At 43.0% G+C, this 17,155-nt stretch overlaps 1 protein-coding gene across 2 annotated transcripts in view; it reads left to right on the plus strand.

Moving 5' to 3' along the window:
- afap1l1a (actin filament associated protein 1-like 1a) overlaps nucleotides 1–17,155 on the plus strand; it is a 168,638-nt gene that overhangs the window by 55,323 nt on the left and 96,160 nt on the right. The window contains exon 1 of one of the 2 annotated variants that reach the window (XM_067996420.1): nucleotides 10,707–10,819. The exons of the other annotated variant lie outside the window; for it this stretch is intronic. Coding sequence (XP_067852521.1) covers nucleotides 10,786–10,819 — 34 coding nt within the window. The 5' untranslated portion in view covers nucleotides 10,707–10,785. Of the gene's footprint in view, nucleotides 1–10,706; nucleotides 10,820–17,155 lie in introns of those variants that run through there. 2 annotated transcript variants of the gene reach the window in all.

Below are 17,155 nucleotides of genomic sequence, written 5' to 3' on the forward strand. Positions count from 1 at the left end.
AGGAATAGAATATGGCAGCAGAGGTTTGGATGAACTGAAGTTTATGGAGGGTAGATGATGGGAGGCTGGAGAGCAAAGGAGTATTGAGTCTAGACGGGACAAAGCCGTGAATGAGGGTTTCAGCACTAAATTGGCTGATGTTGGGGCAGAGGCAGGCGATGTTATGGAGGCAGAAGTTGGTAGTCTTTTTAATGTTGAGGTTATAGGATTTGAAGCCCAGCTCAGGGTCAAACAGGATGCCAAGGTTGTGGAAGATCTGGTTCAGTCTGAGAAAGTAGCCAAGGAAGAGGATGGCAAGAGTACAAAATTTGTGCCGGAGGCTGAAGACATTGGCTTTGGTCTTCCCAATGTTTAGATGGAGGAAATTATGGCTTATCCAAGACTGGCTGTCAGACAAGAAGTCTAATACCACAGATGTGGAGATGCCGGTGATGGACTGGGGTTGACAATTGTAAACAATTTTACAACACCAAGTTATAGTCCAGCAATTTTATTTTAAATTCACAAATCTCCAAAAGCTTGTGAATTTAAAATAAAATTGCTGGACTATAACTTGGTGTTGTAAAATTGTTTACTAATACCACAGAGGCAGTGCAGGGGTCAAGAAAGGTGGTGGAGAGGCAGGCTTGGGTATCAGCGGCGTATATGTGGAAACTTACTCCATGTCCACAGATCACATCACCAAGGGGTAGCATTCAGGTGAAGAAGAGAAGGCAGCCAAAAAAGAATCCTTGGAGGACTCCTGAAGTGATGGTGTGAGGCAGGAAAGAAAAGCCACTGCTGGAAATGCACTAGCTTCAAGCAGATAGGTAAAGTGGAACAAGCAAGGGCAGACCAATCGAGCTGGACACTGGAGGAGAAGTGTTGGAAGAGAATGGTGTAATCGAAGATCAAATAACTCACATTCCTCTATGCATTACATGAGATGAGTAAAAGATGAAAACCCACTTCCATGACTCAAAGAGTACAATTAATTGAAACACATTTCATCATAATTTATAATAGGCTGGTTCAAGTTGTGGTATGCACATAACAAAATTAAAGAAGCAAGATGTCTCATCTGTCTTTCTGGGTGGTCAACAGACTACTGAGGAAAAGTGATGCTTTGTTCATGCTCCTTAATTCTGACTGAATTCCCAAAGCTGCATAAATATTGGAAACCATGAAGGAGTTTATGACCTGCTCACTCAGCCTGGTGAAGCAAAATGTGGTTAAAAATTAAATTAAATCTCCACTAGCAGTCGTAAAAAGTGAACAAAACTGCATCAGATGCTGAGGAGTTCCAAGGAGTCGCAGCTTTGCCAAACAGTTTGTAAACCTTCCTGGCATAAGGAAAAGTGTCCTGAAACACACATCCGTGGAAAGTGCTTTTGATCCAATTTCTGTGAATCACAAGCAGGGATTTAATTGAGATACTGAAGCATTTCCAGTGGGGTTTAAATTGTGTGATTGGATAATCCATAGTTAATCTTGTCCTTGTGAGATTGCACCTCTGAATTTGGATCACATTCAAATTAAAATCACCCACCTTACTACATCAGAAAAGCATATCCATTTCCAGATCAAATTTAACTAAATTGCCTGAATGAGAGTACAGTGTAATCATGGTAATAGTCACCAGAACAATGGACTTGGCTGAGTAAATTGACAAATAATTATGAAATGTTGTAGGTCTGTTGTGAATTTTACAATGAAGATTTTCTTCAAGAATATTTTCAACAGTTTAAAGTGTGCAGGGAGATCACATTTACAAAGATCTTCAAAAATAGCTTCACTGGAGAAGGTCATTTTTCTGCAGCTATGTGACACCTCAGACATGTTGGTCTACCAAGAATATCTGGTGTGCAAGCTGGAAAATACAGATGTCATTGCTCCTTCAACAAGAATTGTTTGGCAATTTTTTCTTTTTGTTTGGAGAGGATAAATAATCAGAAGTGTCATGTATGATTTTTGTCACAATTTCATTATGGGCTCAATGTTAAAATGGTGGCGGGATGGCAGCAGGGAGGTGAAGGTGTGCATGGCAAATCCGAATAAAAAAACTTAACTTTTCCAACGTGATCGCGATGTAATTGATGGTGATTAAAGTTGTTTCCGGGTTTTGCGCCCGGCAGCCAGCATGATTGACAGGCTGGCTGCCTAAAGTAGCTGCAACACTGAGTGGGGGGAGAGAAAGAGAGGGAGAGAGAGAGAGAGAGAGAGACATCATCCGGCGCTGGAACAAAGAGTGGAGGGTACTGAAGATCGGTGGGGGGAGAGTGGAAGATCGGGGGGAAGGGAGAAGGGAAGATCAGGAGGGGAGAGGGGAAGATTGGAGGGGAGTGAGAAGGGAAGATCAGGAGGGGAGAGGGGAAGATCATGGGGGGAAGAGGGGAAGATTGGGGGGAGAGGGGAAGATCGGGGGGGAAGAGGGGCAGATGGGGGGGAGAGGGGAAGATCGAGGGGGAAGAGGGGAAGATCGGGGGGGAGAGGGGAAGATCAGGGGGAAAGGGGAAGATCGGGGGGGGGGAGAGGGGAAAATCACAGAGGAAGACATCGGGGGCCAAGAAGGACATCGGAGAGGGAGACATCGGGGGGAAAGGGGGACATCAGAGAGGGGTGACGTCAATGGAAAGGTAGGTTTATTTTGTCTTTTAACTTTGTGCAATGGTTTTTTTATTTAATTTATTTACTTTATTTTTGCCTGATCTGGCTCTTCCAGGCGTGAATCGGAAGCATGGGAAAGCCGCCCAGGTAAGTTTAAAATCGTTTTAACTATCTACACTATCAGAAATAAAGTACCTTAAGTACCTCAATGAGGTACATTTGGTTCTTTAACTATCATCCCACTGGCTTTAATTGCCGGTGGGACTTCCGCATTCAGGAAGCACGCACGCACACAGGCGTGTCTGTGGGAAACCCAGAAGTCGGCGGGTTGGAGCCGGCTTCCTCACCCGCTCGGGATTTTCCCGATTTTCGCAGCCCCCAACGCACCCGCAATTTCATTTGAAAATCGGGGCCTATATATAAATGACTTGATGATGTCCTTCAGTGCAATTGACATCATAGTGACATGTTCGTAATCAAAAGAAAACCGATTAGTCAGCAGGTAGACTGTGCGGGGTGGGGGTATGGAGGAAAGTATCAGGCAGTTGCAATATCAGTGTTGAGACTGCAGTCTGATTCACGTTACACTGTATCCAAATTATTACTGACATGAAATTCAACCCAAAGGTGGGTCACATTTATGCCAATATCAATTTAGAGCACATAATCAAATGAAATATGATATGCATTTAGGTTGGATTTCAGATGACTTTGGACTCAATCTATTCTCCAGAATACAACATAGCCACTTCATTAGTGACTGGTTGACTGATTCAGCTAAATCATTAGAGGACAGTGACTCTGCTGATGCAAATCTCACCCCTGCTGTATCTTGAAAGATTGCTTAATAGTTAGCACATGTTCTATTATCCACCCAACAGGGGAGTAAACTGTCCTTGTGTGTGAAGGGGAGGACTGCAAGGCATAAATGTTTATCTCTTCATGACATATGGAGCTGGAGTTACATTAAACAGACAGAGTGCAATGCTTCTGAGCTATGTTCAACTTTTGGGAACTCTCCAATTCTTCTGAAGCCGGTCCAATGTCTTACATAGGTGTAATAGTACTTTCTATGGATGGAACTGAAAGTCTCTGTAAATAAACTGCATCTTAAGACATTGTTGATCTGCTAATGTAAAGCAGTGTGGGGCATTAAGAACTGTGCTCACACCTCCTAAACTGAAATTTGCAATATTTATCCACAAAACTAATTTCTATTACTCTCAACATGTGCAAATAATTAGTGCTTCAAAAAAAAAGTGATCCTGAAAGGAAATATTGGAAGGGGAAAAAATTGCAGGGCTATGGGGAAAGGGCAGGGGTGTGGGAATGATTGAATAGCTCTTTCAAAGAGCGGGCACAGGCACGATGGACTGAATGGCCTCCTTCTGTGCTGTATAAATCTATGATTCTATGATTTGCTGGAATATGCACAAGCAAAGAAAGAACATGAATTTATTTAGAACCTTTCATATCCTCAGAACATCCCAAAGCACTTCACAGCCAATTAATTGTAGTCACTGTTATTTTCAATTTCTGCACAGCTAGGTCCTACGAACAACAAATGAGATAACTAACCAATTATCTGTCTTGTGGTGATGGTTGAGTGCTAAATATTGGTCACGACACCAGGAGAACTTTCTGCTGTTCTTCAAATAGTGCCATGGGATCTTTTACTTCCACTTGATTAGGCAGACGTTTAACATTTTATCCAAAAGACGATGTGTCCAACAATACATTACTCTATCAGGTCTGCACTGATTACTTTCTCAGGCCCTGGTGTTTGGCTTGAACCGTTGATTCAGGGTGGAGAATGATACCACAGAGCCAAACTGACACTTAACCCAGGAAAGTTATAATATGGAGAAGTAAGGATCAAAAAGATGTTCTGCTATCCTGACATTTTATCAGTTCTAAAACAACCATCTTGCCATTTTTAGAGTACTTGATGTTTTAGGAACAATTTCGATGGGTTTTTTTCTGAAGCAGTATCAGTTTGGTGATGTAGTTCTGTAACTACACAGCCAAAGACTTAGTCTGAGTGTAATAGTGCTTTTGTGGCCAAGCAGTGCCAAAACCTCACTTCACCAAACCACTTTTTTGTTGTAAGACATTATTTGAGTTCCACCTTCTGCTCCCCCACTGCTGATCTGTAGTTGCACCATTTACTGGCACAACAACAGGTTTAGCAATGGTGCAAACAAATATGAAATGGTGCACGCACCCTTAAAGCTGCAGTATCCTGATCCATATAGCATAGCAAGGGCCCAGGTTTCATTTCTGGTCTGTACTGAGCTGCTGTCAGCTTGTCAGCGAGGACATTCAAAATGGCCCTGAGCCAGGGATACAAAACATAAGCCAGGGCTCCCAGTACTGATTGTCATCCAGCAACCTTGCCTGGAAGTATATACATGTAGCTATCAGGACTCATTTCAGCTGGATTGGGCCCTTGAAAGTAAAACAGCCTACCCACACTCACTGTCCATGAGTAGATGTGATGATCAGATCACTTGGGTGAGGTAACGGAAGACTGCAGGTACCAATGCAACCAGATTCCTGCAAAAAGCTAGTGGAGAAGGAGACAAAGCGGGAACAGAAAAGATAATTTAACAAAGATTCAATATAATGTTCTGTATAAATCAGGTGCAACTGGTCAGTAGAAAGAACTTGCATTTATATCGATCCTTACTGCATCTCACAGGACATTCCAAAGCACTTCACTTACAATCAACTACTTGGAAGTGCAATCACCATTGCTTTGCCAGCTGTTTTCCAGCGGTTGCCTAAAAGAGTCCCTTGGCAATTTGGTTGACTTAAGCTTGAGAACAACAAAAAGTTTAAGGAGGAAGTTATATTTAGAATCATACAATCTAACAGCACAAAAGGAGGCCATTCGGCCTGTCGCACTTGTGCCAGCTCTTTGAAAGAGCTGTCCATTTTAATCCCACACCCCAGCTGTTTCCCCATAACCCAACAAATTAGTCCTCTTCAAGTACATGTCCAAGTGCCATTTGAAAGTTCCTATGGAATCTGCTTCCGTCCCTCACCACCACCCTTTCAGATAGCGCATTCCAGATCTTAACAACCCTCTGTATGAAAAAAAATTTCCTCATTTCCCCTCCAGTTCCTTTGCCAATTATTTTAAATCTATGACCTCTGGTTTCCAACCCATTTGCCAGAAGAAACAGTTTCTCCCTACTTGCTCTGTCAAAACCCCTCATCATTTTCAACACCTCTATTAGGTCTTCCCTTAACCTTCTCTGCTCGAAGGAGAACAATCCCAACTTCTCCAATCTCTCCATATAACTGAAGTCCCTCATACCTGGAATCATCCTGGTAAACCTCCTCTGTACCCTCTCCAAGGCCTTGACATCCTTCCTAAAGTGTGGTGCCCAGAATTGTACACAATACTCCAGCTGAGGCCTAACCAGTGATTTGTAAAGGTTTCACATGACTTCCTTGTTTTTATATTCAATGCCCCTATTTACAAAGCCAAGTATCCCAAACGCTTTCTTAACCGCCTTATCAACTTGCCCTGCCACCTTCAAAGATTTGTGAATATGCATCCCCAGGTCCCCCTGCTCTTGCAACCCCTCAAAATAGTACCCTTTAGATTATACTGCCTTTCTATAGTGTTCTTCCCAAACTGCATCACTTCACACTTATCTGCATTAAATTCCATCTGCCATGTGTCTGCCCATTTTACCAATCTGTCTATGTCCTCCTGAAGTCTGATTCTACCCTCCTCACTATTTACTATTTTGTCAAGTTTTGTATCATCCGCAAACTTCGAAATTGTACTCCCTATACCCAAGTCCAGGTCATTTATATATAACAAGAAAAGCAATGGTCCTAATAGCAACTCCTGGGGGACCCCACTGCATACTTCTCTCCAGTCAGAAAAACATCCATTTACCACTAATCTCCACCTCCTATCGCTTAGCCAGTTAGGTAACCAAGTTACCACCGTCCCTTTAATCCCATGTGCTTCTATTTTCCAATAAGTCTGTTTTGTGGTAAACCCAGCAACAGTAGGCCAGTCAGTTTAACCTCGCTGGTGGGGAAACTTTTAGAAACAATAATCCGGGACAGAATTAACAGTCTCTTGGACAAGTGTGGATTGATTAGGGAAAACCAGCACGGATTTGTTAAAGGCAAATCGTCTTTAACTAACTTGATAGAGTTTTTTGATGAGGTAACAGAGATGGTAGATGAGGGCAATGCGGTTGATGTGGTGTATATGAACTTTCAAAAGGCAATTGATAAAGTGCCGCATAATAGGCTTGTCATCAAGATTGAAGCCCATGGAATAAAAGGGGCAGAAGCAGCATGGATACAGAATCGGCTAAGTAACAGGAAGCAGAGAGTAGTGGTGAATGGTTGTTTTTCGGACTGGAGGGAGGTGTACAGAGATGTTCTTCAGGGGTCAGTGCTGGGACCACTGCTTTTCTTGATATATATTAATGAATTGGACTTGGGTATATGGGCACAATTACCAAATTTGCAGATGACACAAAACTTGAAAGTGTGGTGAACAGTGAGGAGGATAGTGATAGACTTCAAGAGGATGTAGACAGGCTGGTGGCATGGGCGGACACGTGGCAGATGAAATTTAACGCAGAAAAATGCGAGGTGATACATTTCGGTAGGAAGAATGAGGAGAGGCAATATAAACTACAGGGCACAATTCTGTTGAGAGGAGATTTGATAGAGGTATTCAAAATCATGAAGGGTCTGAACAGAATAGATAGAGAGAAACTGTTCCCATTGGCGGAAGGATTAAGAACCAGAGGACATAGATTTAAGGTAACATGAGGAAAAACCTTTTTATATTGCGAGTGGTTATGATCTGGAATGCACTGCCAGAGGGTGTGGTGGAGGCAGATTCAATCATGGCCTTCAAAAGGGAACTGGATAAGTACTTGAAAGGAAAAAATTTGCAGCACTACAGGGATAGGGCGGGAGAGTGGGACTAGCTGAATTGCTCTTGCATAGGGCCAGCACGGACTCGATGGGCCACATGGCCTCCTTCCGTGCTGTAACCTTTCTATGATTCTGATTTATCAAATACCTTTTGAAAGTCCATTTGGATTGGTTAGTACTATAACCAGAAACCTACTGTGTGAGTGCAGAAACAGCTTTCTGATGTGGGTCAAACATAACATTAGTCATGGGAAATTGATGTTTAGTATACAGCAAACATTTGGAAATAGATACCATGTAGAAAGGGAAAACAATACAACAGGTTAGGAAGGCCACTCATTTAATCACACGCTGCCAATCCAACTATTAACACTCTGAACTGGTATGTGATTGCTTTTCCTGTGTCTCCTTAATTGACTTCATTGACCCAGAGACCTTAGAATTGGATAGAATGGCCCAGACTAAGGCAGGGCCTGATAAAGGTGGCAGTGTGTCTGGGGTGGTCCTTGGGAACTGAAAACTATCGGAAATCTGGAGGTGACAAAGCCAAGCACACTCAGCAGGGGAAGTGATTTTGAAAAAAAAATCTAACGCTGCTTTCCAAATCCACACGGTTTATCCTAAAACACTATCATCTCCAGGAATGTATAACTTGAGGCCTAACATTTGCTTGAATTCCTATAATTGCTTTTCTTTTCCTCTCATTTATTTTAAAATCTTATTTAATATTGTTTCACTCAGCAAGCTATCAGAGAATACTAAAGTCTCGTGCAAGTCTCTTTGAAATACAGGTTACAGATTTAAGATGGTTTCAGCTGCCTCTATTATTTTATGAAACTTATCTTAAAGAGACTAGCTTTTTGAATGGTGATTTTCTTTCAGTCCCTCTATTTTAAGTTTCTATTTATGCATTTGAACATTAAAAAAATCATTGTTTTGAGAAGTAAATGTTAGGAGCCATATTCTGAACACTGAATTTCTTAGCAAGCTTCCTGCTGTAAAATAGCTTCTAGTAAATGTTAATTGTGCTCATACTGAAATGGACAGAATCGAAATATTGCAGTTTGTAGAAATGTTTTGTGTGAGGAAGGACAATTAATGTGTGAAGCACCAGAAACATTACATTTGGAGAAACACAACTCCCCAGATGGCGAATTCCAATCTTCAGCTGGAACATCAGAAAGGGGTGCCTAATGGACAGAGAGAGCAAGGGATATTGGAATTAACATGAGCCCCAGTCATAGAGCAACAAATGATGAGTTAAAGGTGAAAGCCTAGGAGCAGATCTCATCCTTACCCCCATTGCCCCGCATTTAGGGAAAGCTAAGAAAAGGGAGAGAACAAGAACTGTAATTGAGGGAAGTTTTTATGTTTAATACCCACTGGTTTTATTAAATACCACTTATTTCATAAACAGACATTTCTGCACTGTTTTCTAGATATTTCAAATTTAGTATTTTAAAAATAGGTTGTCAGTGAAGCCACAGTTATTTACCACGGAAAGTTAAAAAATTAACTGTGGATAAATTCAATATCATTGTCAGTGATATGCTGGTTAAGAACTATTGAGCAGCAAATAAAAAGTGACAACTTAGAATCCTGCAAATAGTCGAACCATTCACTTTGTGATGAAGAAATCTTAATCGGTGAACCGTCAATGAGTTTTTAATGTCCTATCAACAAAGATTCAAATATCACATAATTGTAATGAGAAATTTGTTCTTTCTATTGGCTGATTGGCAGAAACTTTTAAGCACCAACATGATGATATCACTGCATCACCAATCAAACTGCCCAAACAAATCTATGAACTTGAAATGACCCAAGGAAAGAGTTTAGCCTGAAGCAGAGATAGAGGCTGCGGCAGTACAAAGCTACACTCCCAGCACCCAGCACATAAACTCTAGGAACTTAAGGCACCCTTATACTTCAAAAGTGGTCTCAGGAAGTCGCATTCAAATGTAAATTCATGACCTCCATGTGCCACTCTCATCTATTTTCTTCCTACCACTGCTCCAAATCAAGGCCAGAGACCTATGATTCCCACTGCTGAAATGGAAGGAACCTGGCTCTAGGCTTTTCGTTTTGACTGCAGACCCAACAGCTGCTCTTGTGGCCAATGAAAATGGTTCCCCAGTGCTGTTGGATCTGTGGAGATTGGTCATTCATATTAAAGAACGGGAGGAGCGCTGCGTAGCCACTGTTGACAACACTCCATCAAAGTAAAACCACATTTAGCCTGCCTCAAAAACTACCAAGTATACAACAACGTCCATGTAATAACAAAACTACCAAGCTGCAAAACAAAAAATTTACATTTTAAATCATTTGACTGACAAACGGTGAATAGTGCAGGGATACAAACCCAATACAGTCCAGATTTGATCCCTGGTCTGCACTGATGAAACTGATTTCAGCCTCGGAGGCAGGAAGGATCTTACAACTGGCCTCAGCACCATTTGAGCTAAGGAATGGGAAAACAAGCCAGGGTTCCGACTTACATTTGCTATCTAGTGACTCCTGCTGGAAAGTGAGGGTGTGTCAGTGACAATAGGATTGGGCTCAGTTGTGATGCCCATGGTTGAATAGTCGACTGACTTTGCGCTTTAAACTCAAACATGAACCCCAGCTGAGTCACAACCTTCAAGAGAGAAGGGAAGAGAATTGGAGGAAAAATAAAAGGTGCAGCATGAGATTGCAATCGGGTTTGCTGGGTGTACAATAATCATATTAGTGCTATCACCAATATGTTATCAGTAGTATTGGAAACAAAACAGGCGTTGTTCACTGTTCCACAGCAAGCAGAATGGCCGGTATCAGGCAGGAGTCTTTTAAGAAGTCTATGGCGTTTTGATGGAAAACTGCAGATTTTAATTTTCAAACAATTTAGAAATTCATCCAATATGAGCTGTAGCCTCTTCAAAATCATTAGACAGTACTGATCTAGTGAGATCATATATTAATAGCATGCAGACACCCTGGTGCCAGTAAAGGACAGTAACCCTTGTGATTAGCTGAGGCTGTGATGACAGTCTTAAAAGAAAGGAACATAGAACCAGAGAAACCAATCCAGCCAGTGACAAGTTGCTAGTGGAGCATTTGTGGCAGGACACATCCCCAAGGGAGGGATCAAGGCTGCCTGAAGCCCAGCAGCAGAAATCATCAAACCAGGAGAAAGTCTGACTGCAATAACTGTGCTCAGTCTGAAGGAAAAAAAACTCTAGGGAACGGATTTAAAAAGTTTTCTGGAATTGTTTGGTGGATTTTGAGTTAAAGATGTTGTCTGGACCTTACAAAGCTGCTGAAAATGGTAAGTTCAAACTATTATTCATTGTTCATTAAACTAACATGTTGGCTGTGCATTTTCAGTATTATATTCCCCTTTTTGTGCAGTGGAAATAAAGCTAGTTACATTTTTTAAAAATTAGGATCGGTATAAACAAGTATTTTGCTTAAATCTAGAGTTTGCCAGGATTTTGCTTACATCATATTTTTGATATAAATGGAGATGACAACATTTGAATAATATTGAAATGTGACTTACAGTGGGTGAGACCTGCCAAAACGATACACTTTTAAAAATGTAAAGTAAGGGTTATTATACCAAGCACGATATTTATAGAATAAGCCCCCTAACTCATGTAATCCTAGATTCAGCAATGCTGTTAACCCTTTCATGCAGTGTTATTAAACAGAATGTGCTGAGGATAGCTGGTGCATTCATACAATAACTAGAGTTGGCCCAAAGTGAAATCGCTTTGCGACGATACTGCAGTTATCATGAATGCAGCTTGAATCCGGAGTCAGTGGCCTACCTAAGACTGGAACGAAAAGGATTGAAACTACCTGGGGAAGATTGTCTCACTCTGCTTTGCTTCACAGTCAATTTGGGCCTTGACATGTGATTTATATTCCGTGAGCCTGGAATTTCCTGCGTATTTGCGGCCAGATACACTCACAATCAGGCGCAAAACAAATACGTGGCTTAAGAGATCGTGGAAGTGAGTTACGCATGCACTATGCCCAAATTTCCTCAATCTTTTATGGTCATCTATCGATCCCTCCGCTCGAACGCACTCTGCCCATAATAATGGCCCCGCCTCCAAGTTACAGAGCCTCATACATGAGTTTCCTTTAATTGCACTGGCTCAGAGGCTCTCTTCAAATTATGACCAGATTTTCAGGCGCAGCAGGAAGCAAAATCAATTGCCTAGTGTCTTATTACAATTTTATGAGAGTTTTTTAAAATTTATCCTCAGTGAGACTTGCTCTGTATTTTCTATTTCTTGTAATGCATTTTTATGGCATAAGTGCAAGTCTCATTAAAAATTGAAAAGCTTCCTCAATTGCAGGCTCCTAAACATGTTGTGCTTAATGTGCATGAATGATGGGTGAATGAGTTGAAACTTTAATTTTCATACTTAAAGAAGAGAAATATATAATGTGAGTTATGCGCTTTCCTTGGACCCCAAATGTTCATGCTGACTTACACCCATTTTACATTCGAGCATATTCCAATGAGACTCACAGGAACTTTCAGCATAACTTGGCATCGGCAGAATGGGCACATTTTCGGGTCTAACTTCCGGGTTGCGCCCATGGAGGAAATTCCAGGCCCACAAGTTTAACGTCGGAGGGTGAAGCCAAAATGGCTTGGCACTAAGAAAGAAATGAAAGACTTGCATTTAGATAGCACCTTTCATGATCTCAGGGCGTCCCAAAGTGCTTTACAGCCAATTAAGTACTGACACTGAATCTGTTGTGTGAATGCACTATTAATCAAAATTTTTTTTTGAAACTGATAAAGTTCCTTCTAGTTTAAAGAAGGAATGCCTATTCGGTCAATAAAAGTGTACGCAATCAAATCTGAATGTCAGTACTATCTCAAAATTATCATCACAAATTAACACCAGCCCTGATCAATAAGCTCCTGACAGAACACCCAAGCAGTGCAGGGGGCATTTGTTTTTATTCGTTCATGGGATGTGGGCGTCGCTGGTGAGGCCAGCATTTATTGCCCATCCCTAATTGCCCTTGAGAAGGTGGTGGTGAGCCGCCTTCTTGAACCGCTGCAGTCCGTGTGGTGAAGGTTTTCCCACAGTGCTGTTAGGAAGGGAGTTCCAGGATTCTGACCCAGTGACGATGAAGGACATCTTGCAATGTCACTGCCGGTGAATGGGTTAAACTCGAACTTGACTTGAGCAAGTTACAAAGCTTGGAAATGGATCTGTGAAACTACATTTTTCTTTAAAATATAAATACTCAGAATCAATTCTTTTATAATCTAAATAAACATGTGTGTGTGCTTATTCACACTCATTGTTTTACTTTGTGATTTCCATTTTGTTGGTACCTGACTGTGAAACAGCTGTTACATCCACATGTTAGAACAACAGTTTGGCAGAAGGATAATGCTTTTTTCCCCCCTTTTCCAATAATGAAGGATGGTTACAGGCCGACACAGTAAATCCCAGATGTACTGACATCAAACAAAGCACCTCAGTGCTAAATTTTCATCGTAGATTATCCAGCAGTAGCCAAGAGGGCAACATTTCATCCAGTATCCCTTCATATATTTATCACAAGTGCCTTGTCTGGTGAATGCTGATGTGTTGTTTTCCACTTTGTTAAGAAAAATCTGTGTAGGAGTCAGCTCTTGAAAATGTGCAGAATTGTAAAACGGAGAGGGGGATTGTAACATGAGTGCATTTCGGTCACCGTGTTCCTCTTCAGCCAATGGGGAGGGGAGTGTAAAGTGAGTGCCTTCAGTCACCGTGTTCCTCTTCAGCCAATGGGGAGGGGAGTGTAAAGTGAGTGCCTTCAGTCACCGTGTTCCCCTTCAGCCAATGGGGAGGGGAGTGTAACGTGAGTGCCTTCAGTCACCGTGTTCCTCTTCAGCCAATGGGGAGGGGAGTGTAAAGTGAGTGCCTTCAGTCACCGTGTTCCCCTTCAGCCAATGGGGAGGGGAGTGTAAAGTGAGTGCCTTCAGTCACCGTGTTCCCCTTCAGCCAATGGGGAGGGGAGTGTAAAGTGAGTGCCTTCAGTCACCGTGTTCCCCTTCAGCCAATGGGGAGGGGAGTGTAAAGTGAGTGCCTTCGGTCACCGTGTTCCCCTTCAGCCAATGGGGAGGGGAGTGTAACGTGAGTGCCTTCAGTCACCGTGTTCCCCTTCAGCCAATGGGGAGGGGAGTGTAACGTGAGTGCCTTCAGTCACCGTGTTCCTCTTCAGCCAATGGGGAGGGGAGTGTAACGTGAGTGCCTTCAGTCACCGTGTTCCCCTTCAGCCAATGGGGAGGGGAGTGTAAAGTGAGTGCCTTCAGTCACCGTGTTCCCCTTCAGCCAATGGGGAGGGGAGTGTAAAGTGAGTGCCTTCGGTCACCGTGTTCCCCTTCAGCCAATGGGGAGGGGAGTGTAAAGTGAGTGCCTTCGGTCACCGTGTTCCCCTTCAGCCAATGGGGAGGGGAGTGTAAAGTGAGTGCCTTCGGTCACCGTGTTCCCCTTCAGCCAATGGGGAGGGGAGTGTAAAGTGAGTGCCTTCGGTCACCGTGTTCCCCTTCAGCCAATGGGGAGGGGAGTGTAAAGTGAGTGCCTTCGGTCACCGTGTTCCCCTTCAGCCAATGGTGGGCGGAATGGATCGTCTGAGTGCCTCTTGTTACCATGCCAGCTCCTTCGGCTAGTTGTAGAGGGAGCAGACCATCGTTTTTGCTCTATGACAACCCTTAATGAATCACTTGGAGGAAATGTGTTTTTTAATTTATATTTTTTACCTAATTTAATTCGTTTTCACCCTCCTTCAACTATGTCAAATGCCAATTTTGAGGTTACAAGAACAGCTGAATTACTCTGAGCTGTGTCGGTACTCAGTAAGCAGCAATTTGGAGGTGCATGATAGCAGCCTGAAATGATTATTTGATTTCTTGTGGTAGATTAGAAATTCAATAGTGTCACTGTGCAGCTCAGATATATTTATTTTGTGTCCAAATTTCTTTCTTGTTTTAATTCTGCCACTATTTTTTCAAGCGGCGTAATAAATAAATGCAAAACAATGAAGCCCTAAACATGAAAGTGATATGGGTCCCATGATCCCTTGCCCCTCCCAACTCGACAATAAGCATTAAGCTCTGCTTTGCTTGAATTCTTGTCACATTTTCAAATCTCAGTTCAGGATGAATGCCACAAGTAGTTAGTGTACTGAATAATTCAGTGGGAGAAACGTCCCTTGGGAAACTGAAGCTTCAAAGCATCACACAGCTTTTTTAAATTTCAAAACATACTTTATTTCATAGAATCTAAAGTTCAATGTGAATATCACAATTCCAAACCAGTACAATTCAAACCAATACATTACAGATCGTACACACGCAATCTCAATATTACAATTTAAACACAGTATTTCTTATGATTCATGATGTACAATACTTCATCAATGACCTTCCCTCCATCATAAGGTCAGAAATGGGGATGTTCACTGATGATTGCACAGTGTTCAGTTCCATTCGCAACCCCTCAAATAATGAAGTACTCCGAGCCCGCATGCAGCAAGACCTGGACAACATCCAGGCTTGGGTTCATAAGTGGCAAGTAACATTCGCGCCAGAAAAGTGCCAGGCAATGACCACCTCCAACAAGAGAGAGTCTAACCACCTCCCCTTGACATTCAACAGCATTACCATCGCCGAATCCCCTACCATCCTGGGGGTCACCATTGACCAGAAACTTAACTGGAGCCACATAAATACTGTGGTTACAAGAGCAGGTCAGACGCTGGGTATTCTGCAGCGACTGACTCACCTCCTGACTCCCCAAAGCCTTTCCACCATCTACAAGGCACAAGTCAGGAGTGTGATGGAATACTCTCCACTTGCCTGGATGAGTGCAGCTCCAACAACACTCAAGAAGCTCAACACCGTCCAGGACAAAGCAGCCCGCTTGATTGGCACCCCATCCAGAACCCTAAACATTCACTCCCTTCACCACCGGCACACAGTGGCTGCAGTGTGTACCAACCACCGGATGCACTGCAGCAACTCGCCAAGGCTTCTTCGACAGCACCTCCCAAACCCGCAATCTCTACCACCTAGAAGGACAAGGGCAGCAGGTACATGGGAACAACACCACCTGCACGTTCCCCTCCAAGTCATACACCATCCCGACTCAGAAATATATCGCCGTTCCTTCATCGTCGCTGGGTCAAAATCCTGGAACTCCCTTCCTAACAGCACTGTGGGAGAACCTTCACCACACGGACTGCAGCGGTTCAAGAAGGCGACTGACCACCACCTTCTCAAGGGCAATTAGGGATGGGCAATAAATGCCAGCCTCGCCAGCGACGCCCACATCCCATGAACGAATAAAAAAAATACAAGCTGGGGTGGCCTTACACGGGGCCTTTCCCCACAGAGCCTTTGCGTAGGTTGCACCTCGCTTCAGTGCGTCCCGTAGCATGTACTCCTGGACCTTGGAGTGTGCCAGTCGGCAACACTCAGTTGCGGACAGCTCCTTCAGCTGGAAGACCGGCAGGTATTGGGCGGACCAAAGGGCCTCCTTCACCGAGTTGATGGTCTTCCGGCCGCAGGTGATATCTGTCTCGATGTGCGTCCCAAGGAACAGTCCGTACAGCACAGCGTCCTGTGTTACCGAATTGGTCGGGATGAACCGGGACAGATATCAATCCATCTCTCTCCACACCCTCTGCGCTAAGGGGTAGCCCACCAGGAGGTGGATGCCTCAAGGGCAACTCGCAGTGGCACTGAGATTTTGTACGTTTTGGAAGGACCGCACTGGGAGGGCCTTTCTCACTACCATCCAGGCTACTTCCTGGTGCCTGTTAGTCAGTCCTGGGCACAAGACTTTCTGCCAAATGGAATTGACCGTCTGGTCGGGGAGAAGTCCGATCAAGTCCACCCTCTCCTTTCCTTGCCGGACTCTCAACATCAAACAGCAGCCAGCCAGCCAAAGGTGCTTGTATATTGCCTTTTTTAACTTTTATCCAGGGAGATTGACCTCCATCCATCGCTGACCCCTTTTAATCTGCTGTAGTTGTGAAAATTTGGGTAAGCTGCTCTTCGCTTTCACTTTCCTGAAGTCAGTTGCTTATTCTGACTGCACATTTGAGGGTCTACAGTGTCCTCACTTACTGAGCACAGGGCCATTTATATTATAGAGTGCATCCAACATAGGGAGACCAGTGTACCTCACGTCAGCTGCACTGCTACATTATAAAACAAAATCTGCGGCCCATTTTATTAAAATGCAGTTAAGAGTCACCTTTCTTGACAAAGTTTATTGTATTCATAAAGATAAATGACATAAAAGGTTATTTGTTTAAATTGGCAAGGTGACCACAGTCATTGGGAGCTTGGATTATGAGACACTGAGCAATTGTTAAATTAAGTGTGTTCTATGTTATCTGTAGGAAAAATAATGGAATACTTTTATGCTGGGGGTAATAGATGACATTAAGATGTTTTTCACCCACAATGGTGATTGACATCATGTTGAGTACAACAGAATACACAGCCAGTTCAAATCTGCCATAGCTGCATATTGCAATACTATTTAAAGAGGACACTTCAATTCAGAATATTATTCATTCTGGGTGAACAAACAAATTATTTGTTTAAACAGGGTTTTAAACAAACACATTT

The sequence above is a fragment of the Heptranchias perlo genome, chromosome 14, assembly GCF_035084215.1.
Source record: "Heptranchias perlo isolate sHepPer1 chromosome 14, sHepPer1.hap1, whole genome shotgun sequence".
Taxonomy (NCBI): domain Eukaryota; kingdom Metazoa; phylum Chordata; class Chondrichthyes; order Hexanchiformes; family Hexanchidae; genus Heptranchias; species Heptranchias perlo.